Genomic DNA, 26592 nt, shown 5'->3' on the forward strand with positions numbered 1-26592 from the left:
TGGTGGCCCCTATCAGCTGCTAATGGGGACTCCGCTGATGGGGACATTGCTGTTCTGATGGGGACATCGTTGATGGGGACATTGCTGTGCTTAAGGGTGACACGGGTGTCCCCATCAGCGGTGTCCCCATCAGCACAGCAATGTCCCCATCAGATGCTGATGGGGACATTGCTGTGCTGATGCTGACATTGCTGTGCTGATGCTGACATTGCTGTGCTGATGGGGACATTGCTGTGCTGATGGGGACATTGCTGTGCTGATGGGGACATTGCTGTGCTGATGGGGACATTGCTGTGCTGATGGGGACATTGCTGTGCTGATGGGGACATTGCTGTGCTGATGGGGACATTGTTGTGCTGATGGGGACATTGCTGTGCTGATGCTGACATTGCTGTGCTGATGGGGACATTGCTGTGCTGATGGGGACATTGCTGTGCTGATGGGGACATTGCTGTGCTGATGGGGACATTGCTGTGCTGATGGGGACATTGCTGTGCTGATGGGGACATTGCTGTGCTGATGGGGACATTGTTGTGCTGATGGGGACATTGCTGTGCTGATGGGGACATTGCTGTGCTGATGGGGACATTGCTGTGCTGATGGGGACATTGCTGTGCTGATGGGGACATTGCTGTGCTGATGGGGACATTGCTGTGCTGATGGGGACATTGCTGTGCTGATGGGGACACCGCTGTGCTGATGGGGACACCGCTGATAGGGACACGGGTGTCCCCATCAATGGTGTCCCCATCAGCGGTGTCCCCATCAGCACAGCAATGTCCCCAACAGCAGCGTCCCCTTCAGCAGTGTCCCTATCAGCGATGATAGGGACTCCGCTGATGGGGACATTGTTTTTCTGATGGGAATATTGTTTTTCTGATTGGAATATTGTTTTTCTGATGGGAATATTGTTTTTCTGATGGGGACACCGCTGATAGGGACACAGTGGTGTTCCAATCAGCTGCTAATGGGGACACTGCTGATGGGGACTCCGCTGATGGGGACATTGCTGTGCTGATGCTGACATTGCTGTTCTGATAAGGACATTGCTGTGCTGATGGGGACACGGGTGTCCCCATCAATGGTGTCCCCATCAGCGGTGTCCCCATCAGCACAGCAATGTCCCCATCAGCGGCGTCCCCATCAGCTTCTAATGGGGACACCGCTGATGGGGACATTGCTGTGCTGATGCTGAAATTGCTGTTCTGATGGGGACATTGCTGTGCTGATGGGGATACGGGTGTCCCCATCAATGGTGTCCCCATCAGCACAGCAATGTCCCCATCAGCACAGCAATGTCCCCATCAGCGGCATCCCCATCAGCGATGCTGATGGGGACATTGCTGTGCTGATGGGGACATTGCTGTGCTGATGGGGACATTGCTGTGCTGATGGGGACACCGCTGTGCTGATGGGGACACCGCTGATAGGAACACGGGTGTCCCCATCAGCGGTGTCCCCATCAGCGATGATGGGGACATTGCTGTTCTGATGGGGATATTGCTGTGGACACTGCTGTGGGGATGGGGACACGGCTGTGGTGATGGGGACATGGCTGTGGGGATGGGGACACGGCTGTGGTGATGGGGACATGGCTGTGGTGATGGGGACATGGCTGTGGCGACGGGGATATTGCTGGGGACGCTGCTGATGGGGACACAGATGATGGGGAGTCTCTAATGAGGGACACAGACGTGTGGAAGGCTCCGATGGGAACACAGACGTGTGGAAGGCTCCGGTGGGGACAGAGGCGTGTGGAAGGCTCCGATGGGGACAGGCGTGTGGAAGGCTCCGATGAGGACAGACGTGTGGAAGGCTCCGATGAGGACAGACGTGTGGAAGGCTATGATGAGGTCACAGGCGTGTGGAAGGCTCTGATGGGGACACAGGCGTGTGGAAGGCTCTGATGGGGACACAGGCGTGTGGAAGGCTCCGGTGGGGACAGAGGCGTGTGGAAGGCTCCGATGGGGACAGGCGTGTGGAAGGCTCCGATGAGGACAGACGTGTGGAAGGCTCCGATGAGGACAGACGTGTGGAAGGCTATGATGAGGTCACAGGCGTGTGGAAGGCTCTGATGGGGACACAGGCGTGTGGAAGGCTCTGATGGGGACACAGGCGTGTGGAAGGCTCTGTTGGGGACACAGGCGTGTGGAAGGCTCTGATGGGGACACACAGGCGTGTGGAAGGCTATGATGAGGTCGCAGACGTGTGGAAGGCTCTGATGGGTACACAGGCGTGTGGAAGGCTATGATGGGGACACAGGCGTGTGGAAGGCTCTGATGGGGACACAGGCGTGTGGAAGGCTCTGTTGGGGACACAGGCGTGTGGAAGGCTCTGATGGGGACACACAGGCGTGTGGAAGGCTCTGATGAGGTCGCAGACGTGTGGAAGGCTCTGATGGGTACACAGGCGTGTGGAAGGCTATGATGGGGACACAGGCGTGTGGAAGGCTCTGATGGGGACACAGGCGTGTGGAAGGCTCTGATGGGGACACAGACGTGTGGAAGGCTATGATGAGGTCGCAGATGTGTGGAAGGCTCTGAAGGGGACACAGATGTGTGAAAGGCTATGATGAGGTCGCAGACGTGTGGAAGACTATGATGAGGTCGCAGACGTGTGGAAGGCTCTGATGGGGACACAGGCGTGTGGAAGGCTATGACGAGGTCGCAGACATGTGCAAGGCTCTGATGGGGACACAGGCGTGTGCAAGGCTCTGTTGGGGACACAGGCGTGTGGAAGGCTCTGATGGGGACACACAGGCGTGTGGAAGGCTATGATGAGGTCGCAGACGTGTGGAAGGCTCTGATGGGTACACAGGCGTGTGGAAGGCTATGATGGGGACACAGGCGTGTGGAAGGCTCTGATGGGGACACAGGCGTGTGGAAGGCTCTGTTGGGGACACAGGCGTGTGGAAGGCTCTGATGGGGACACACAGGCGTGTGGAAGGCTATGATGAGGTCGCAGACGTGTGGAAGGCTCTGATGGGTACACAGGCGTGTGGAAGGCTATGATGGGGACACAGGCGTGTGGAAGGCTCTGATGGGGACACAGGCGTGTGGAAGGCTCTGATGGGGACACAGACGTGTGGAAGGCTATGATGAGGTCGCAGATGTGTGGAAGGCTCTGAAGGGGACACAGATGTGTGAAAGGCTATGATGAGGTCGCAGACGTGTGGAAGACTATGATGAGGTCGCAGACGTGTGGAAGGCTCTGATGGGGACACAGGCGTGTGGAAGGCTATGACGAGGTCGCAGACATGTGCAAGGCTCTGATGGGGACACAGGCGTGTGCAAGGCTCTGATGGGGACACAGGCATTTGCAAGGCTCTGATGAGGTCGCAGACGTGTGGAAGGCTCTGATGGGGACACAGGCGCGTGCAAGGCTATGATGAGGTCGCAGACGTGTGGGAGGCTCTGATGAGGTCGCAGACGTGTGGAAGGCTCTGATGGGGACACAGGCGTGTGGAAGGCTATGATGAGGTCGCAGACGTGTGGAAGACTCTGATGGGGACACAGATGTGATCTGAGATACATATATAATGGGGATCTGGAGGATGGCACAGACATAAGGGGGGACTATGATGAGGACTCTGATGTAAGCGTAAACTCTCAAATCTTTTCCTTGTTCAGATATCTCCTTCAGTTATGGAAGGAAAAAAGAAAAGAAAAGTGGACAGCGAATGCCGCATATTTAATGAACAATGGAACCTAAAGTACTTTTTTGTACAAGCGGGCGATAAAGCCTCGTGTCTCATATGCAATGAAAATGTTGCAGTTTTGAAGGAGTACAATTTGCGTCGGCACTATGAGACAAAACACGAGCAAAGTTATTCTAAATTCACAGGAAAACAGCGTTCGGAAAAATTTCAATTGATGCAACGCAATTTGCTTTCCCAAAAAGCTCTATTTACGCAAAAGAAAAGTGAAAATGAAGCTTTAACTCGGGCCAGTTATAAAGTTGCTTATGCCTTGGCTAAAAGAGGAAAACCATTCACGGACGGAGATCTTATTAAGGAGTGTATGATGGAAGCAGTGGAAGAGTTATGCCCAGAAAAAGCTAATTTGTTCAAAACTATAAGTCTTGCACCTAATACTATTGCTCGTAGAATTGACGATATAGGAAGCAATATAGTTAATCAAATTGCAGAAAAAGCAAAAAATGTTCTTGTGTATTCTCTCGCACTTGATGAGTCAACTGATGTGTGTGATACATCACAACTTTTAGTGTTCATTCGTGGTGTCGACAGCGAATTTGATGTCACACAAGAGTTAGCATCAGTGCATAGCATGCACAGCACAGTAACTGGAGAAGACATCTTCAAAGAACTGCAAAAAACTGTGACGGAATATAACCTGGAGTGGAATAAACTGCAATGTGTGACAATTGATGGAGGAAAAAACATGTCTGGGGCGAAGAAAGGTTTAGTTGGACAAATAATGAAAACTTGCGAGGTTGGTGGATTCTCAAAGCCCATGTTCCTGCATTGCATTATCCATCAGCAAGCATTGTGTGGAAAATATCTGGATATGTCTTGTGTTCTGAAACCTGTTGTTTCAGTAGTAAATTTTATTCGATCTCATGGGCTTAATCATCGCCAGTTTCGTGATTTTCTAAAAGAAATTGACTCAAAGTACATTGACTTGACTTACTACACAGCAGTTCGATGGCTTAGTTGTGGAACAGTTCTATCACGCTTCTTTCACCTCAGAGAAGAAATTAATTCATTTCTAACAGAAAAAAATCGACCCGACCCACTTTTGTCAAACACTGACTGGCTTTGGAAATTGGCATTTTTTGCAGATTTGACAGACCATATGAATCAACTGAATCTGAAATTGCAAGGTGAAACCAATTTGATTTGTGACCTATTTGTGCATGTCAAGTCATTCAGGGCAAAACTCATGCTTTTTGAAGGACAGGTGAAAGACCATAATTTGGTTCATTTCCCATGTTGTGAAAAATTTCATAAAGAGAGCAAAACAGAATTTCCTTCTTCATTTGCAACTGTAATCATTCAGGGCTTGCAAAAACAATTTCGGGAGCGATTTTCTGATCTTGATGGTAGAGCAGATGATATAAAACTGTTTCAAAATCCATTTGACTGCAATGTTGAAACACTCCCAAGTCAGTTTCAATTGGAAATTATTGACCTACAATCAGATGACATGCTGAAAGACAAATATAAAGAAGGAAATTTGATCCAATTTTATAAATCTTTGCAGCCTGAGCAGTTTCCAAATTTGAAGCAATTTGCTCGTAGACTTGTGTCAGTCTTTGGTACAACATACCTGTGCGAACAAACATTTTCAAAAATGAAGTATGTCAAGTCCAAATATCGAGCAAATTTATCGGATGATCATTTGAAGTCCATCCTAATAATTGGCTCCTCAAGCCTGAAACCTCAGTACAGTGACATTTTGAAGTTAAAAAATCAGCTCCATCGTTCACATTGAATTTGTAAACATGTTTTTTTTTTTGTGAACCTGAAGCACAAAATTCTTTACATTATGTTTTGCTGTTTACACAAAATTGCCAGATCTGTGTTGAAAGTTGCAGACTGATTTTATTTTACTTCGACTAAAATTAAAGGCCCAAGTTTATTTTGAATGTCTTTGCGTTGTTTTGCTAAAGTTTTTTCTCTTTTGTTCTCAGTCATATCATGCTGATTACAAAAACGATCCATGTAAAATATATACATTTAATTTAATACATAACTGATTTTTTTTTCCGGCCCCCAAATACTTGTAAAATCTTCAATGTGGCCCTCCTGTTGAAAAGTTTGGAGACCCCTGCTTTAAGTCATAGTTACATAGTTAGTCAAGTTGAAAAAAGACACACGTTCATCTAGTTGAACCAAAAATAAAAAAACATCCAATCCCATATACACAATCCTATACCCACAGTTGATCAAGAGGAAGGGAAAAACCCAGCCTAGCATGATCCATTATGCTCCAGCAGGGGAAAAAATTCCTTCCTGATCCTCTGAGAGGCACTTGGATATTCCCTGGATCAACTTTACCTTTAAAAGTTATTACCCAGTTATATTATGTACATTTAGGAAAGAATCCAGGCCTTTTTTTTTTTAAAACCAATCTACTGAGCTGGCCAGAACCGCCTCTGTAGGGAGTTTGATCCACATTTTACCAGCACTGTGAATAAACCTTTCCGTATTTGGAGATGAAATCTCTTTTCCTCTAGGCATAAAGAGTGCCCCTTGTCCTCTGTGATGACATTAGAGTGAATAAATCAACACCAAGTTCACTATGTGGACCACTTATGTATTTGTACATGTTGATCATATCCCTCTTAATCTCTTCTCAAGAAATAATAAATGCAGTTCCTCTAATCTTTCCGCATAGCTCCTCCATGCCTCTTTTCAGTTTGGTTGCACTTCTCTGCACTTTCTCCATTTTCCCGATTATCCTTTTTGAGAACTGGTGCCCAAAACTGAACTCCATATTCCAGATGAGGTCTTACTAATGATTTGTACAGGGGCAAAATTATATTTCTCCTTTTCATTTCAACCACAGATAGCGGAAGGAAGGCCTTGCGACCCAATTAGAAGAAGTGGATGTCCCGCCACCGTCACATAAGGACATGCCAAAGTTTTAAAGTTTTATTGTATAATATATTTAATGGGGATTGAAGTAAATATAAATTATAACTGGTTGACACTTTAAGTACTGTGCATCATAAACAATTGGATGCTCTTCAGCAGCTGCATATCACTGATCAGGATGGCCTTCCTGATGGTTACAACGGAAAAAGTGCGTTGAGAAAAACCAATGATTTTTATGGTCTCCACAGGAAGAGCCGGGTGACCATGCAGGTTAAAAATTATAAAAAAGAGAGACTCATAACTTGCTTCTGAGCATGCACGTTTTTTTTCACGTCGTTAAAGCCTACACACGACCGATTTTCACGACGTGAAAAAATGACGCGAAAAATAAGAGCATGTTCTAAATTTTTAATACCCATTTTTCACGTCGAGGAAAATGCTCTGGTGCCTACACACAATCATTTTTAATGACCATTTAAAAAAATGTCATTTTTCACGTCATGAAAAACGCTCGTGTGTACGCAGCATAGGGCCTCATGCACACTGGACGTTTTGACAGCTGCTGTTTTTGCCTTCAGATGTTTTTTTTTCTGCAGCCAATAAACTCTCCAGCATGTTTATCCTTTGTGTCCATGCACAAATAGGGTGTTATTAGCAGATTTTGGCAGGGGTGCCCGGTGCCCCCCCCCCCCCCCCCCCAGAACTAGTGGGTTTTGAGAGGAATTTTTTCACCTGAAAAACGTGGCTAAACTGCGTTTATCAGTGTTTTTGAGCCCATAAACTTTTATGGGAGTATCATTTTGTTAAGAAACGCTACATCTAAAAAATGCAGAAAAACTGCTGCAAAAACACTGAAACTCATTCTACAGCTACCGCTAACGCTACTGTCTTTTTTAGAATGTCCAGTGTGCATGAGGTCTAATAGTTAGGCCTTTCTTGACAACGTCCTGGGAGGTTTCAGGTCAGGTATGAGTTATGTAATTGGCCTACGTGTACAGCAAGAACATTATTCATCTTAATCAAAGCTGCATCGTTTGATTTTTAGCTACAGACAACACTTATCCGCATAGGAAGTTTTTTGGTAAAGGTGAACTAACCCTTAAAGTTTGTCACCCTAGTGATAGGGTCACTTTTAACTTGTACTGCCAAATTTTTAAAGCAAGAGGCAATGGCTTTTTTAAAGCAGGAGGCAAAGTTTGTTGCCAGATTTTACAGGTTCGGCCACTTCCAGATTTTAAATAATTTTAGTGAACAATGGAATTGATTACACCATGACTGTACATGGTGGTCACGATCAATAGATCTTCTTTCCTGCTTATTCTGTACCCAACCAAATTCTATTTATTCGGGGGGCCTTTTTGCACAGTGCGCACAATCCAGATATTTGCATTATCATTTTCTCTTTATTCCTTTGGTTTAAAGGTGTGGGAAGGGCGGTGGAGAGTCATTCCATATGATATACTTCCTGATTGGCTTAAAGACAATGACTATCTTCTTCATGGACACCGTCCCCCAATGCCATCATTCCGTGCCTGCTTCAGGAGTATTTTCCGAATACACACTGAGACTGGAAACATTTGGACCCATTTATTAGGTAAGTAATCCAAAATATTTGGGAAAACTTCCCCCCCCCCCCTTTTTTTTTTTTTTGGACAAAGTGGAGATGGATTATAGAACACCTGTTTGTTTTTATCACGGTCTGTGCCCACCCTCTCAATTTGTCCTGTTTACTGTTTACAGTGAAAGGGGTTTGTCTCCAGAAAAGTAATACAGGGGAAATCTTACATTGGGGACACTAGTTCTGGTGACCTGGGGGTCCTTAAAGGAGACGCTCTCACTTTCTGTTGTGTCTATGGGACAGGAAGTAAATAGAAACCTCCTCAATGGGATACAGATGGCAAAAACTGAACTGTCAGAGGTTATAACCCTCCCTTGCTCTGTTCAAAATGGGGGGGAAAAAACATTTTGCCTGTAGTTCCACTTTAATGAGCATTGTAAAGTAACAAGTTGCTAAATTGGGTTAATTAGTACATGTTATGAAGAAGCCCCAGTTTGTTTTTGTTTTTTTACTTGTCGACATAGACCTATAACGTTCTTTTATTGGTTTTCCATAAATGACATACTTGCTATTTTTTTTTTCTAACCGTGCAGGTTTTGTGCTGTTCCTTTTCCTGGGGGTCCTGACTATGCTTAGACCTAACATGTACTTCATGGCTCCCCTCCAAGAGAAAGTGGTCTTTGGAATGTTTTTTCTCGGAGCTGTCTTATGTCTAAGTTTCTCGTGGCTTTTCCACACAGTGTATTGCCATTCAGAAAAAGTATCCCGCACATTTTCAAAGTGAGTATGTGATAATTCTAATGTGAGAGTAAAAAAGTGTGATTTGATAATCATTTGTGAAACTTAACCTTACTCGAGCCATAAAGATCCTGATGGAAACCTTGTGGTGTGTGACAACAGGCTCGCCTCTGGGAGTGCGACCCCCTCCCCAACTAAGCAGGGTCAAAAACACCTGTGAGCCACCTCAGGACTCGGTGAGATACACAACTCAGCTGGCTCCTAAACTTCTCCCAAGATCTCCTCCTCAGTATGTAAGCGGCAGTGCATATGCAGAAAAAAAGACTCCAATAGTGCGTTTTTGACCCTGCTTAGTTGAGGGTGAGCCTATACCCTTTGGGGGGCAGCACGAGTGAGTGAGGATTACAACAGGGATCGACAAATCCCGGACGCCAGGTCGCCATGGCGACTAGAAATAGTGTCCTGGCGACTTGGCTTGGAAGGTGGGCAAAAAAAACAAAAACTTCTTTTTTTTTTTTTTTTTGTGAGCTGGTGCCATCTGGTGGTGAGCCGTTGGTATTACAAGTTATTACCACCAGATGTGAGCTGGCGCCATCTGGTGGTGGCCGTTGGTATTACAAGTTGAGCATTACAAGTTAAACAGCAATTCCAATGTAATTTTTCACTATTTTCACTGCCATCTTCTTCCCTCTAATTAGAACCCCCAAACATTATATATATTCTTTATCCTAACACCCTAGAGAATAAAATGGCGGTCTTACAAGCGCACTTTTTTGGGGAAAAAATTACACTTTTTTTAATTAAAAAATAAGACAACAGTAAAGTTATCCCCATTTTTTTTAATATTATGAAAGATAATGTTACGCCGAGTAAATTCATACCCAACATGTCACGCTTCAAAATTGCGTTTGAACACCGTTTACATATGCGGGCGCTGCTCACGTATGTGTTCGCTTCTGCGCGCAAGCTCGTCGGGACGGGGTGCGTCTTCTGGCTCCTAACTTTTTTAGCTGGCTCCTAGATTCCAAGCAAATTTGTCAACCCCTGGATTACAATATATTTTTAGTTGTTCATCAATCACCATCCATTTGTGGAATTTTCCCTGTTTTAATATGGACTTTTTTGCACTTCATTGCATGGACATTTAATTACGCACTTTATACGTTTTGATTCAATGATTTTTGATATTTGCTTATATTTCCTGATTCAACGCTGGACTCCTATATATTGATTTTTGCGCACATGCATATGGGGATGTGAGTAGTGCTAGCAGCTGGTTTTTTTTTTTTTTTTTTTTTTTTTTTTTTTTACGAAAGACAAATCCCCCTTTGCACTACAAGTGCAAAGTGCACTTGGAAGTGCAGCCACTGTAGATCCGAGGGGGACATGCAAGGAAAATAAAAAAATGCATTTTAGCTTGCACATGATTGGATGATAAAAATCAGCAGAGCTTCCCCAAATTTCGGATCAACCACTCAGATTTACAGCGACTGCACTTCCAAGTGCACTTGTAGTGCAAAGTGGATTTGCCTTTCGTAAATAACCCCCACCGTGTTTTTAGTACATATATAATTAGTTTGACTCTTTTCACATATAAATTCAAATATATGGTTTGCAAAAAGGTATTGCTTTAAAAACTACCCTATGAACCAGGGTGGAGTGCTTACTCCTTCAGGACTGTGACTTCAAATGTATGTATGTATTTATTTATTTATTTATTACAGTAATTTATATATCGGTGACATTTTATACAGCTGGGAGAGATAAGGAGCTGGGTGCATTTCTGGCAGATCAACGGGTATTTTTCCCTATTTGCAGGGGTCTTTAACCTCTTCCCAACTCGCCAAGAGGCCCTATAAATGCGGCCCTATGTAAACCTGTTGCTGTGTTGAGTGCAGGGTCCCTGCGCGCACTCAACACCATAACCAGCAGGCTCCGGAAAGCATTCTATCACAGTGATCACATGATCGAAATGCTCGACTCCCGGCATTGCAACGTGACAAGGTGTAAAGCACAACTATGGTGTACCACTGCAAAGTAAGCTTCTTTCTCTGCGGACCAGACAGCAGTAAGGTTTTACAGGCAGGATTGTGTGAAAATCTGACAGACACCTGCCTGTCAGGTTGAAGCATTCAGGTGGCTGCACTTGCCGCCCAATTGCTTCTTCACACCCAAATGTGCCCTGTCCCATGCAAAAAAAGAAAGCAGAAGTTTCACATAAAATAGGTATGTTTTTTGTATTATTATTATAATTTTTTTTTTAATGCTATTTCTACAAATATTTTTTGTTATCAACAGTTTACTAATCATACCAATGTTCCATGAGCTGTAGATGTAAACATTATTTTAAGGGTTCACTCGAGATCTCAAACTTTTTGCAAGGGGTTCCTCAAAGGTAAAAGGTTTGAGAAACACTGCTCTAGGGTTGCCTGCTTTCAGGAAAATATAATGTTTATAATGTTTTAGGGGGTTTATATACAGGGAGTGCAGAATTATTAGGCAAATGAGTATTTTGACCACATCATCCTCTTTATGCATGTTGTCTTACTCCAAGCTGTATAGGCTCGAAAGCCTACTACCAATTAAGCATATTAGGTGATGTGCATCTCTGTAATGAGAAGGTGTGTGGTCTAATGACATCAACACCCTATATCAGGTGTGCATAATTATTAGGCAACTTCCTTTCCTTTGGCAAAATGGGTCAAAAGAAGGACTTGACAGGCTCAGAAAAGTCAAAAATAGTGAGATATCTTGCAGAGGGATGCAGCACTCTTAAAATTGCAAAGCTTCTGAAGCGTGATCATCGAACAATCAAGCGTTTCATTCAAAATAGTCAACAGGGTCGCAAGAAGCGTGTGGAAAAACCAAGGCGCAAAATAACTGCCCATGAACTGAGAAAAGTCAAGCGTGCAGCTGCCAAGATGCCACTTGCCACCAGTTTGGCCATATTTCAGAGCTGCAACATCACTGGAGTGCCCAAAAGCACAAGGTGTGCAATACTCAGAGACATGGCCAAGGTAAGAAAGGCTGAAAGACGACCACCACTGAACAAGACACACAAGCTGAAACGTCAAGACTGGGCCAAGAAATATCTCAAGACTGATTTTTCTAAGGTTTTATGGACTGATGAAATGAGAGTGAGTCTTGATGGGCCAGATGGATGGGCCCGTGGCTGGATTGGTAAAGGGCAGAGAGCTCCAGTCCGACTCAGACGCCAGCAAGGTGGAGGTGGAGTACTGGTTTGGGCTGGTATCATCAAAGATGAGCTTGTGGGGCCTTTTCGGGTTGAGGATGGAGTCAAGCTCAACTCCCAGTCCTACTGCCATTTTCTGGAAGACACCTTCTTCAAGCAGTGGTACAGGAAGAAGTCTGCATCCTTCAAGAAAAACATGATTTTCATGCAGGACAATGCTCCATCACACGCGTCCAAGTACTCCACAGCGTGGCTGGCAAGAAAGGGTATAAAAGAAGAAAAACTAATGACATGGCCTCCTTGTTCACCTGATCTGAACCCCATTGAGAACCTGTGGTCCATCATCAAATGTGAGATTTACAAGGAGGGAAAACAGTACACCTCTCTGAACAGTGTCTGGGAGGCTGTGGTTGCTGCTGCATGCAATGTTGATGGTGAACAGATCAAAACACTGACAGAATCCATGGATGGCAGGCTTTTGAGTGTCCTTGCAAAGAAAGGTGGCTATATTGGTCACTGATTTGTTTTTGTTTTGTTTTTGAATGTCAGAAATGTATATTTGTGAATGTTGAGATGTTATATTGGTTTCACTGGTAAAAATAAATAATTGAAATGGGTATATATTTTTTTTTTGTTAAGTTGCCTAATAATTATGCACAGTAATAGTCACCTGCACACACAGATATCCCCCTAAAATAGCTAAAACTAAAAACTACTTCCAAAAATATTCAGCTTTGATATTAATGAGTTTTTTGGGTTCATTGAGAACATGGTTGTTGTTCAATAATACAATTAATCCTCAAAAATACAACTTGCCTAATAATTCTGCACTCCCTGTAGTCTTCAGGCCTAAAATGATTCTTTAAACGTGTGCGAAAAATGCAAAAACATCTCTGGCAGTGAAAGAGTTTAAGGGTCAGAAAGGGGTTAAGGAGATAAAACACAGGGAAATGTGCAAGTATTACAGAGAGATTATATATATATATATATATATATAATGTGTTGAGGCGCTCGCTAATTAAGAATAATAATTTAGTAAATAAATAATCTAAAATCCCAGAATGAAAAATCCCATGCAATTTCCGTGCACTAAGTGCATGACAAAATACATCAAAAATGTGCAGCACTAAGGTGCGTGATAGGTAATAAGTGCTAATCGGGTGCATCCATACATTGAAACTAAATTCAGCAAACGGCACTGGATGTGCAAAATGAGTCCAATATAAACAATAAAAATAAATATCTTCATGCAATTGTGCAAAAACGCATTAAAAGTGCAAAATTCCGGATCAAAAATCCAAACATGCAAAAAAATATGTAAAAAGTAAAGTCCACAACGTTTTCCAAATGTGCAGTGCTCAGAACTAGCTCAGAAAGTGCTTCACTCCCCACGTGCCCAGTCTCACCAGCCTCTTACCTCTAAGAGGCTTAAAATAAGCCTTGTGTGAAATCCCAATGGCAGCTCCTCTTTCCCTCCAAATGCAGCAGCGTTGCAGATCAACTTCACTCCACAAAGGCAGCGCTTGGCCAGTGTACAAGCCCCTCTTCATTTGAATCAATGACTCCCCATAAGGCACATATGGAAGGAATAATGCTCACAATAGTGTAAAAACGTCAGCATAATTTTAATATAGACATAATAAACACTCACATTTCAGTTAAGGATCTGAAACATCAGACATCAAACACAGTAGTATCTCCACTCCCGGCCGAGAGCGGAGACAACGTCACCAACGGCTCACTTCCCTCACGCGTATCGTGGCTGTGCACGCCACTTAATCATAGGGTATCTATGATGCACAGCCACGATACGCATTAGGGAAGTGAGCTGTTGGTGACGTCTCCGCTCTCGGCCGTCTGTCTGGTGAGCACTGACTCTCTACCGAAGTTATTAGGCTAGTGGACCAGCTGGTCCAGGGCCTCATATAGGTCTGTGATGCTTCATTGAATGCTGCGCCCTTGTTATCCAGGGCTTCTGTTTCAGAATGGTTTTATGCACACGGTGGTGTAGTGGTTAATTCCATTACTTGGCAGCAAGAGAGTCATTGGTTCGAATCCGGACACTAACGCTAATCTGCCTGGAGCTTGCATTGTTGCTCCCTGTGTCTGCATGGGTTCTTCCGGGTACTCCGTTTTCCTCCAAAGGCATGTGTGCATACACCTACATAATATACATACACACTATGGGGTAGATTCAGAAAGAAGTTACGCTGGCGTATCTATTGATATGCCGCGTAACTTCTAGGATGCTCCGGCGTATCTTTTTTCTGTATTCATAAAACAAGATACGCCGGAATTTGGCTAAGATCCGACTGGCGTAAGTCTCTTACGCCATCGTATCTTAGTTGCATATTTACGCTGGCCACTAGGTGGTGCTTCCCGTCGATTTATGCGAGGACTATGCAAATTAGGTAGATACGCCGATTCAGAAACGTACGTCCGCCCGGCGCATTTTTTTACGTTGTTTACGTTGGGCTTTTTCCGGCGTAAAGTTACCCCTGCTATATGAGGCGTATCCTATGTTAAGTATGGACGTCGGGGCAGCATCGAATTTTCCGTAGATTACGTTGTTTGCGTAAGTCGTTCGCGAATAGGGCTTTGCGTAATTTACGTTCACGTCGAAAGCATTGGCTTTTTGCGGGTTAATTTAGAGCATGCGCACTGGGTTACGTTCACGGACGGCGCATGCGCCGTTAGTCAAAAACGTCATTTACGTGGGGTCATGTTTTATTTACATAAAACACGCCCACCTCTTCACAATTTAAATTAGGCGTGCTTACGCCGACAGATTTACGCTACGCCGCCGTAACTTAGGGCGCAGGTTCTTGGTGAATACAGAACCTACTTCACTAAGTTACGGCGGCGTAGCGTATCTGAGATACACTACGCCCGCACAAAGTTACGGCGGGCTATCTGAATCTAGCCCTATGTGTGTGTGTGTGTGTGTGTGTGTGTGTGTGTGTGTGTGTATTATTTAGGGGGCAACCCTCCCAGGCCGTCAAAGGCCCAGCTGGTGGACTAATCCATCCCTGGGTGCGTAAGCCGATCACGCCGGCACCCAAATCCTGCCAATCTATGTAGCCTTCCCTCCCTGTCTGTAGGTGGGAGGGGTGGCTTGCAGGTTCACAATTCGGTGAAACCTCCCTGCTCTCCGACCAGTGGGTCTGTGAGGTGGTCTCTTCGAAGTACTAGATAGGGTTTCCTCCTATCCACAGAACAAAGTTCTTTCCTCGTGTCTTCCTCTCCTGGCCCGTCGGTCTGCCTTGGCATGTATTGGCAGCACACAATCTGTCTTCTCTCCGGGCGCCTGCTGGTCCGGGGCCCGTGGGTTGCCTCCTGCGAGGCAGTACTGTATGCCCAGTTCCACACTCTGGTTTTCCACAGGAAATACTGTCCAGGTGGTAAAAATCTCTTGTCTCTGAAATCATCAGATTCCGGTGCGCCACCTAGTCGGAGTCTCTCTGAGTTGGTGATGGAGATCCCGAACTCTTCAGTCTGGGAAGTTGTTTCTTCCTTCCAGTGGTCAGTGTTTACGACGGATGCCAGCCTTACAGGTTGTGAACCTGGTCTGGTCTCGGTAGCTACCCAGGGTCGGGCCTGGCTAGTGGGAATACCAGGTGCTGTCTACTATTCATTGTCCTACTATTTTAGGCGATCAGGCTATGCTTCTCCTCGTGGTCGAGGAGGTTGCAAGGTCGTCCGATCTGGTTTCAGCCCGACAACGCCACGGCCGTGTCTTCGGTCTACCATCAGGTATACCAGCAGGCGGACTACTGGAGTCGCCAAATGCTGGACCAGGGCGACTGGTCTTTGTGCTTGGGGTGTTTTGGCTCCCTTGCAGGAGGTGAGCGTCACAGGGCATGGATCTCCTGGCCGCTCGTCTCCACTGCAAGGGTGTCGAAGTTAGTGGCCAGGTCTAGTGATCTGGTACAGACGCGTAAGTCGCGCTGGTGGCCCCGTGGGGTCTGTATCGGCGACTTTTTGCCGTTCCTAATTGTAGTTGCTTCCTCGGCTGCTCCACAGAGTGGAGGCTGAGGAGATCCCAATGATTCTAATCGCTCCAGATTGACCTTGACGTCCTTGGTACGCTGATATCGGGCGCCTGGTAGCAGAGGTACCCTGGCGGTTGCCAGGGCGGGAGGTCCCTCTGTCTCGAGGTCCCATACTTCTTCCTGTTGTACAGTCAACATGGCTATTGGAAGCCAGACTTTAAGTGACCGGGGGTCTGTCCAACTCGGTCATCTCAACAATGCTGAGGACACGGTAGTCTTCTTCCAGAGGATCTATCGTCACACCTGGTAGGCCTACATCTCTTTGGGCGAAGGGATGGCGTGACGTCCACGGACGTACTCAGTGTCCAGGGTCCTGCTGTTTTTACATCTTGGAGTGGATCTAAAAATTGCTTAAAGCACCGTTTGGGGCCCGTTCCCTGGTGGGTCCCTTTTTGTGTGTAGGGGGTTTGTCATATACTTTCCCCTCTTGGCCCATCTCTCCCCCCATGAGTTTTGATTCTGGTGCTCTCGGTTCTTTAGGAACCTTCCTTTTGGAAACATCAGAGAGATTTTCTCTTGACACTGTCTCGGAAGGTGGCCCCTTTAGTGGCCTTTACCTCCGTTAGAGGGGTTTCTGAGTTGGCGGTCTTGTCTTGCAAGCCGCCATGCTTGATCCTCCATAAGGATTAGGTGGTGGTGCGCCCGCGAACTTCCCTTCTTCCGAAGGTGGTTTCAGCCTTTCACTGCAATAAGGACATTGTTCTTCCATCCTTCTGTCCTTGGCCGGCGCATCCTACGGAGGTTACATTTTTCATACTTTGGGCGTGGTACGCGCTTTGCGGCTGTACCAGCCTGCTACGGCTCCGTTTTGGAGTTCTATCTGTCTTTTGTGTTGGTGTCTGGTCCACAAAAGGGCCTGGCGGTCTCGTCGACCACCATTTTTCGTGGATCAGGCAGGGTGTCAAATAGGCCTATGCTCTTAAGGGGCGGGCCCCCCTTCCTGGTCACGGCACTTTCGACCAGGGCAATTGGTGCTTCCTTTTTTTTAATTTTTTTTTTTACATCATGCATCGGTCTCACAGGTGTGCGAGGCGGCGACTCACTCGTCCGTTCGCGCTTTTTCCAGAATTTACATGGTTGCTGTGAGTGCATCTTCTGATGCTTTTTTCGGCCGCTAGTTTTTGCCGGCGGCTGTTTAAAGTTGCACCTCCTCCGTTGAGGAGCTCTGCTTGTTTTGGCGTGAAGTTAAAATTGGTTTTACTGATATATTTCCCACCCCTCGTTTTTGACACTGCTTGGGGACGTCCCACTTGTCAAGATTTAAGGAGCTGTGTCCGTCCATGGACGATAAGAGAAAATAGGATTTTTTTGTACTCGCCGTAAAAATTCTTTTCTCTGAGTCCATGGACGGACACAGCACCCACCCCTCCTTTTTAGGTTTGTTCTGCTTGTTACGAACTGAGGCTGCAGTGAGGAGGGTTATGTCTCGAGGGACCACCCCCTGGGCGGGGCTGTTCAACTGTTAATGTAACATGTATTTAATTATCTAACATTTTTTTGCCTAGTCCTCTCCTGGAGCTGTGTCCATCCATGGACTCGGAGAAAAGGATTTTACGTTGAGTACAAAAAATCACTTTTAACTAAAAATGCACTGCAAAAAGCTTACTTTGCAGTGTTGCACCATGTTTGTGCTTTACACCTTGTCACGTTGCAAGTCGGCCAACTCGCTAAAAACACACGGGTTCCCTGTGTGGCTGGTATTCTACCTGTATGTAATACGATAACAAACTTTGAAGATATGGCATGTAAAATGACTGCTATGTAAACACTGCAATGTGTTACCGCTATGTGCTCCGTGAAAATGTACTGTGTGTTTCAGCCAGATGCAGTTATAGAAACAGATGAGTCATTTTGTGTTTTACAGGCTCGATTACTCGGGGATTGCGCTGTTGATCATGGGAAGCTTTGTGCCCTGGCTGTACTACTCATTCTATTGCTCCCCTCAGCCACGGCTCATATATTTGTCCATCGTCTGCGTGCTAGGAATCACAGCAATTGTTGTAGCACAATGGGACCGCTTTTCAACGCCAAAGCATAGACCAACACGCGCAGGTAAACATTTACTGCCTGTTTTGTTTTCTGCCATTTTTATTTTTATCACAAATGTATTTTTTTTTCTGGCAAGCACTTGTAACTTGGAGTATACCTTTTTAGATGTTCTGAGCGCTTTCACAAAGATTAGCTTATATTGGTTGTATGGCAATTTAACTGTAATGAAACCTCCTTCTGTTGAGTCATATTAAAATTTTTACTTGGTCATGGAGGCAAGTGGAAAATAACATACAGATTTAAAAATGCTGTATTTGAAAAATACATATCTAGAATAAAGGCTAAGGCCACTATTTGTAAAAGTAAAAAAATAAATAAATGCACCCATATTATAAAAATGTGCATTTATTTTTTTTTATGCATAGAGGCCTAGCTATCAGTGTATCGTAGGTGCAGTGCTATGGTTTTTCCAACCGCTGATCTGTACTGAGGTACGGCCCTTCATTTACAATGTCGGAGGAAGTGTCAGTAAGCTACAAGTTTGGTGATGTCACCACTCTTGTGCTCAAATTTGCCAGGAGCTGTTGGGGGAAGAATCCCCAATTTCTGAAAGGGTGGGGTGGGGGGCTGTACAATCTGACCATGGTGCACCCTAAATATTGAAATATTGATGTGACATGAAACATGCTTAGAAAGAGAGACTTGGCCTTCAATGTAACTGTTCAAGTTATGGCTACGTAAACAGATGTAAAAAAAAGCCTTCAATGTAACTGCTCATGTAGTCGCCAAAAATAAACAAATGTAAAAATCCACAGTAGTTATTCTCTATACATGATTTAACAAGAATGCTGTTGCCTTCAAAACGGTTACATTTACAGTTCTCTTATAAAGGCAGTGTTAACTTTACTCACTGTTTTCTTTATTGCCCTAAAAGTTGTCTGACTTTTAACTTGCATTGCTTTAGCAGTTTGTGTCCCACCATTTTAAGGCAGCCCATAGATCAGGGGTAGGCAACCAGGGAGAGAGACGCTGGCGGAAGTTCCTTCTGGAAGCTGACAAAGAGCTGCATCTGTTGGCCCTCTATCTTTATCTTTATAAGAGGGCTATAAGGGAGACTAAAAAGACCTACTTCTGGGAGCGAATCAGGAAGGCAGCCAACAGCACTCCCAAGGAGTCACAGGACTGGTGCCAGGAGCTCGCTGACTTCTTTGTCTCTAAAGTTAAGACCATTGGAGACAACATTCCCAGACCGGAGACTGTGCAAAAGGACATCGGCCACACAGTGATGGCCCTTGGATTACCCGGTTTTAAATCGGTTACGGTTATACAGGTGGTTGAGGTAATTGCCTCTTTGAAACCATCTTCCTCTCCATTATATGCATGTCCTGCCGGTTAAAAAAATCTACTGCCCTTTTGGCCCCCTTTATCGGGGGAGATAATCAATTGCTTCTTCAGGACAGGTATCGTCCCGTGTACTCTGAAGCTGGACGTGGTCTTGGCCCTGCTGAAGAAACCGACCTTGGGCCTGGACATATTGGGCAACTACAGGCCAATTTCCATCTTGCCTTTTGTGGCAAAGGTGATGGAGCGCTTGGAGGTTCTCCAGCTACAGGCTTACCTCGAGTCTCCATCTCTTGGACAAATTCCAGTCCGGATTACGACCTGGACATGGAACAGAGATGAGCCTCATCTGTGTTTATTATTGATGTCCTTCATAGCTTGGACAGGGGTGACTCAGTAGCTCTGGTTTTCTTGGATCTGTCTGCCACGTTTGATACCATAAATCATGGAATCTTACTGGAGCAGATGAGATCTATTTTGGGTATGAGCAGGTCGGCTTTGGCATGGCTGGCCTCCTTTTTTTAGAGGGTAGAGTTCAGGGAGTCAAGACTGGCCCCTTTTACTCTAAGTACACCGCCCTGGACTGCAAAGTGCCACAGAGCTCTGCTTTGTCACCCCTGTTGTTTAATATCTATATGAGGCCCCTTGCTGTCCCATGTCGTCCAGTACCATGTTTATGCCATATACGACACCCAGGTCTACCTGAAAATTTCCTAGGAACCAGATAGCTGATGCCACCCTTGCCAGCTGTTTGGAGGCCATCAACACATAGATGTCTGCCAACTTCCTAAAACGTAATGGGGGAAAAACTGAGGTGATCAGCGATCTGAGACACCCCCCCCCCCCCCACCTTGGCCTCCCTCATTTGGGCCTGCTCTGGAGGTGGCCTCCCAGGTCCGTGATCTGGGATTCATCCTAGATTCAGATTTAACCCTGGCTCCTCAGGTAAAAAAGGTTGTCAGTGCGTGTCACTGGCAGCTAAAAATCCTGAGGGAGCTGTTTAAATATCTGGATATGTCAGACAGAAAAACTGTCATCTGTGCCACGATAGGTAGCTGCCTAGACTACTGCAACTCTCTTTATCTGGGATTGCCAAAGATGTTAGTGCAGAAGCTTTAACTTATTCAATATGCTGCTGTAAGGTTACTCATGGATGTCCCATTGAGGGATCATATCGCCCTTGTCCTCTGTGCCTTGCATTGGCTGCCGGTCCACTATCGCACCTTATTTAAGGCAGGATGTATCATGTTTAAGATTATGAGAGGCCTGGCCCCTAGCTAGCTCTGCTCTCGTTTTCATAAACGAGTTCTTGTCAGATCACTCAGATCTACCGGCAGAGATCTCCTCTACATCTCGGTGCCCAAGAAGATGCGGCATGGTGGTTGGGCCTTCTCCCACCAGGGTGCCGTATTACTAAAGGCACCCAGTCACAAATACTATCACCAAGAGTGGTGGAGGTCTCATGTTCTTTGATGCCACCCCCTGAGGAAGACGTATTTTGAAAAGTTGAAACGCGTCTGTGTTTATTATGTACATCTATTCCTACCTCTGGAGAATCATGGATATGTTTTTGGTCCACTTCCATTTTATGTGCCTTTATCTTTTTATAAGTACTTTTTTCTTGTATTTATGTAGCACTTTGGGTGACTTAAATATTATGAGGTTATTTAAAGCGGACGCTTTGCTCCCCACCCCCCTTCCACTGCCACATGTGGCACTTTTTTTGGGGGGGCGGGTACCTGGTTTTAACAGATACCCACTTCCTGGTAAAATCGCAGCACGGCAAACTGTATTGTCTCTAAGACGATGCAGTTTGCCGTGCTGCGATTTTACCAGGAAGTTTTCCCCGTATTTTCCCCGATTCTGTTAATGTTATCTGTGTTAAAACTGCTAATACAGCACACATAATATTTAGAGACTTTTTTAACAGTAGAAATGTGAGTGGTGTTGTCTGTGTGAAGGTTTCTAGTATTTTTCCCTATCTGCATGTTTTTGTAAAAAAAATTGTCTAGTTTCTTATATGCATTTCTAAATCCTGGTGGTCTTTTATGCCTTATTTTTAGGTGTGTTTCTTGGTCTTGGTCTGAGTGGCATTGTTCCAACCCTCCATTTCACCATTGCAGAGGGTTTTGTTAAAGCAACTACAGTGGGTCAGATGGGCTGGTTCTTCTTAATGGCTGTAATGTACATAACAGGAGCTGGGCTGTATGCAGCAAGGATTCCTGAACGTTTCTTCCCTGGCAAATTTGATATATGGGTAAGTGTTGTACGCTGTTCTGAATATGGTTTGTTACTGTTGTGAAAAATAGTGAATCTAACATTCTGAGACAGAGTCTACATTTAATGCTTTATTTACATAGGTTGCCACTTGGAAAGGGTTTGTGGCCCCAGGACAGATGTTTTAGATGCAATATCTGTGTAAACTCGATAAGTGCTAAAAATCTAATCGAAGATAAGTGCTCATTAGTGTTTTTCTGCCATGTGCCCCAACTCCTTTTCTTTTTTCTTTCAGTTCCAGTCTCATCAAATCTTCCATGTTCTAGTAGTGGCAGCAGCTTTTATCCATTTCTATGGAGTATCCAACTTGCAAGAATTCCGTTATGGACTGGAGGGCGGTTGCACAGATGATTCCCTCCTGTAGTGTTTGTGATGAAATTAGACTCTGCATTGGGACATGTACAAGGGTGTGTTTAGAGGACGTTTAAACTGGTTTATTACTCATCTGTATTTAGACAATGCAAAAGACCTCAGTTACAAGGCAATGGTCACTGTTACCTCCTCGTTTGGAATACCAGAGTCAAGCAAGTATAAGACGTACACAAGGAGCTAAGATGTATTTTGACCATAACCTTTAATTGCCTTATATCTTAAAGAAGAAGGGGCACTAGCTGTTTTAATTTGTTTTATATTAAGGTCTCTTCTATTAGGTCACATCCTCCCACCATCTGGGTCTTTTATTCATCTGGAATCAGTTAGAAATGGAACATACTAAGTCATCACATTCTACAGGATTTCTTATCGTATTGTACTAATGACAGTACTGTACAATATGTGTAAAGCATTAGTGGACCCAGGAATACTGGGCCCCTATTGCCTTCAGATTATGACTTCATGGTGGGATATTAAATATTCACACCTACGGTATTACATAAATACATACAAATGTTCATGTATATTTACTTATGTCAAAACTTGTTACCTTGGTAAAGGCTAAACAAGAAGTTAAGAAATAAAGTTTAACATTGTGAAAAGGAAATATAATTGTTTTTCGATATTTATTTCAGAGGTGCATTTAATGTGTTCAAATACCTTGGTTATGTCAGAAGTTTAGGCTGCATTCACACCTGAGAGATTTTCTGCTTAAAGCTTGTAGACACTCGACAAGCCAAATCCCATTCATTTCAATGGCTCCTGTTCACATCTGAGCGTTCTTTCGCTTGAAGCTCAGAAAAGTACATGAGCTTCTTTTTGGCAGATTACAATAGTTTTTGGTCACATAGACTTCAATAAAAACGCCAGACTTGAGCGTTTTACAAGCGTCTTCTGCTCAAATAGCAGCTCTCCGCCCCTAATTTCATCCCCCACAGGAGTGCAGGATAGTCGTTTTTTTTATTTTCCCATATGCTTGTCCTAGATCCGTAATTTACTGAATCTGGATCAGGATGACGTGATGGAGCCAACACCTCATTCAACGACCTATATGCATTTGTAGGACATTTCTAAATGCAGGAAATTATTTTAAATGGTTAATTTCACACCATGTTTAGGTGCATTCATTTTAGCTGTGTTTAGAGATAGCTGGATTCAGATAGCTTTACGCCAGCGTATCAGTAGATACGCTGACGTAACTCTGAATCTACGCCGTCCTAAATTTAAGCGTATTCTGGAAACCAGATATGCTTAAATTAGGCTAAGATACGAGTGGCGCAAGTCTCCTACGCCGTCGTATCCTAGGATGCAATATTTACGCTGGCCGCTAGGTGGCGCTTCCGTTGAGATTGGTGTAGAATATGCAAATGACTAGATACGCCGATTCAGAAACGTACGTGCGCCCGGCGCATTTTTTTTTTACGTCGTTTACGTATGGCCTTTTCCGGCGTAAAGTTAGTCGAACAAATAGCTGGCCTAGTCAATGTTATGTATGGCCGTCATTCCTGCGCCGAAATTTGACATTTTTAAGTCGTTTGCATAAGTCGTCCGTGAATGGGGCTGGACGTAATTTACGTTCACGTCGAAACCAATACGTCCTTGCGGCGTACTTTGGAGCAATGCACACTGGGATATGTACACGGACGGCGCTTGCGCCGTTCGTAAAAAACGTCAATCACGTCGGGTCACCAACCATTTACATAAAACACACCATCCTCATTTGAATTGGGCGCGCTTACGCCGGCCCCATTTACGCTACGCCGCCGTAACTTAGGAGGCAAGTGCTTTGTGAATACAGCACTTGCCTCTCTGACTTACGGCGGCGTAGCGTAAATACGATACGCTACGCCGCCTGATAGATAAGCCGCCCTACCGGAATCTAGCTAAGAAAATTGAACTCTTTGCATCCAGGGGCAGATTAGATACTCGGAACATGTTTAAACACAGAAATTCACGTACATTTAAAGGCAGGAGAACTTGATCTGGGATGAATAAAGTTTGTTTATTCCTCCCCCAACAATTTCTCTTGTGTTAAAATAAATCAAATATAGAAGACCAGTGTGAATGTGTGGTCATATTGGTATATTCACAGGATCATTTTATGGTGACTTATTGCAGTGTACCCTCTGGCTTGGTGGTCTGTTGGCACATACCTCTCAGGCTTGCAAATAAATCCTAGAACTTGATAATTACTGCACTTGTTAACCTCACCCAGAATGTTCATGTGTGTGAGTAAACTCCTTAAGCCCCGTACACATGGTCGGACTTTTGTTCTATCTAAACTCCAATGGAATTCCTCTGATTTTTCGATGGAAAAAATCTGATGTGACATACACACGATCGGAATTTCCGATGGAAAAAGTCTGTCTGACTTTTTCCTTTGGAAATTCCGATCGTGTGTACAAGGCATCAGTGATTGCAGATGTCTTTAGTTCTGGATACTATGATGCACCTCTGTACGAACGCTGTAGCTTAGTAGAAAACGTAGCTTGAATAGACTTTTTTCCATGCAGCAAAAACGTAATTTAATTAAATATAATGGAAATTCTAATGTCAACATCATTTTAGTCATTGTTGTGGTGCTTGCCAGAAAGTAGTTTTCTCTTATAGTTTATTGGACTACACAGTGGTTAGAAGGATTGACGGTGATTAAAACGTTTCTCCTTCCCTTGGGCTATACTTTTCTAGAACAAGGAGTTAAACCCCAGTTGCAAGTTAGTGTTCTAGAGGTTCGATGTGGCAGACTGTTTTTGTGCTTTGTAAAGAGACTTCTAAAGAAGATTTTTAACAATATCGCCTACTGGTTATTTTACAGTCGATGCAGACTGTCGTTGCTCTTTCTGTGCTAGTTAAAGGGGCTCCCTTCGCAGTTTTGCATCATACTACTAAATCTGGAGATTCACTGTAAGACTACTACTGCTAGCAACTGGCTGCCTGGAGTCCTTGTCTTTTTCTTTGGCCTCCTTTGTCTCTAAGACACTTGCTGCCTGGTGTTGAGAAGCATGTACCTTTTCATATATGGACTCTGTAACTGTCCAATTTAGTTTAATTCATTGTGTACCTTCCTTCATGCAAGTTCCATAGCCTTACAAGGATTTCTCTGTTATTGTTCCCAGCTGCTTTACTATGAACCTTATTTCTTGATAGTATTGCATTTCAATTTGTTCTAGCCTACTCCTATTAATCTGAATGATCTTGACGTTTGTAAACTGTGAAGATCCCACAAATGTAATAACTTGAATTCTATGACATATATTTGCTGTGCCCTGTGGGTAGGTACTGCTGTGTCACACATTTCAAAGAGCCTGCCGGAAGTTTCAGGAGGTGGAATTTTTTCAGAAATCACAGCTTGCCGGCAGAAAGGTACTCTGGGCTATATACTGCTTTGTACTTGAAAGTAAACAGCAGAGGAGAAGCTACAAAGCCTATAGGTAATCCAGGAAGGAGGTATCTTTATTTATACAGTACATGGCGCAGGCAACATATTCATACACCATGAGATATAGGCTTGTGCCTTCAGGTGACTGGACATTGGCAAGCTTTTTTTTGAGGACACCTTCCTGGGGCAACTCCCCTATAATCCTACCCCCATCCCGTGACTCCTTACTAGGGTCTGAATGTGATGGTGGACCTCTTCTGCTTGACAGAGAAATTGGCTTCACTAGTTTATTATTTTCTTTGAATCTTACTGTCCACACTTCACTGTCTTCTAATGTCTACACAGAAACAGTGTAACTTGATCGCTGAAACCTTGGTAAAATCTTGACAGCTGTACTCAAGCCCCATGCTGTGGGGATGGCCTTTAATCTTGCTTCTGGCGCTTGATCCTGCATGGTTGTTCACCCTAGCACCTGGTTCTTAGTCGACCACAAGGTTCTTTACAGGTCCAGGGCTGCGGTCCATCGCTATGGAACCCAATCCCTGACGACCCTTTTGGGGGTATGATGGGCAAAGTCTGGGCTTTATATGCAGCCCAGCACCAGGTAGGACAGAGCCAGCCTGTATCACTGACGGTTACTGTAAAAACTTTGTGCTAAATTTTTAAGCTCTCGGAGCTTAGTCTTGGATGACAAGGTGTTGCATGACACCACTGGTCGACCACTTGAATGCGACTTCCATCCAGAGCCCTCATAAATGACTCTGCCTCCCACCCTTTTGCCATGAAGATTCATTACAGGACTGTCTACATCTGGATTACTACTACACGCCTCATCCCCACTCCTGTACTTCAGAAGTATTTCCCCAGGAGAATACCCTTACTTGTAACTATAGCGAAGGCCAGGTGAAAGGGAGCCAATTCAAAAATACAGGCAAACATTCGCTCTGCAGAAGGCCTGCACAACACTGACCTTCAAAATGACGATGCTTGCCTTTCACCAAAGCAGGACCTGGTTCCAACACAGATGTCTGCATCTGATTCTAGCTCTGTTTCAGGCTCACAACATGCAGCCTCCCTAACAAAAGCAGAATTTCCTGCATCTATGTCACAATTCATTGGAAAGATTGTGTCCTT

At 44.6% G+C, this 26592-nt stretch overlaps 1 protein-coding gene across 3 annotated transcripts in view; it reads left to right on the forward strand.

Annotated features, from left to right (window-relative positions):
• Positions 1–22686, forward strand: part of ADIPOR1 (adiponectin receptor 1) — a 45380-nt gene extending 22694 nt beyond the window's left edge. For all 3 annotated transcript variants that reach the window (XM_040337831.1, XM_040337832.1, XM_040337833.1), the window contains 5 exons: positions 7982–8153; positions 8711–8897; positions 17965–18152; positions 21494–21687; positions 21943–22686. In XM_040337831.1, coding sequence (XP_040193765.1) covers positions 7982–8153; positions 8711–8897; positions 17965–18152; positions 21494–21687; positions 21943–22071 — 870 coding nt within the window. In that variant the 3' untranslated portion in view covers positions 22072–22686. The remainder of the gene's footprint in view (positions 1–7981; positions 8154–8710; positions 8898–17964; positions 18153–21493; positions 21688–21942) is intronic.
• Positions 22687–26592: the final 3906 nt, after the last annotated feature.

The sequence above is a fragment of the Rana temporaria genome, chromosome 2 (assembly GCF_905171775.1).
Source record: "Rana temporaria chromosome 2, aRanTem1.1, whole genome shotgun sequence".
In the NCBI taxonomy this organism is placed as follows: domain Eukaryota; kingdom Metazoa; phylum Chordata; class Amphibia; order Anura; family Ranidae; genus Rana; species Rana temporaria.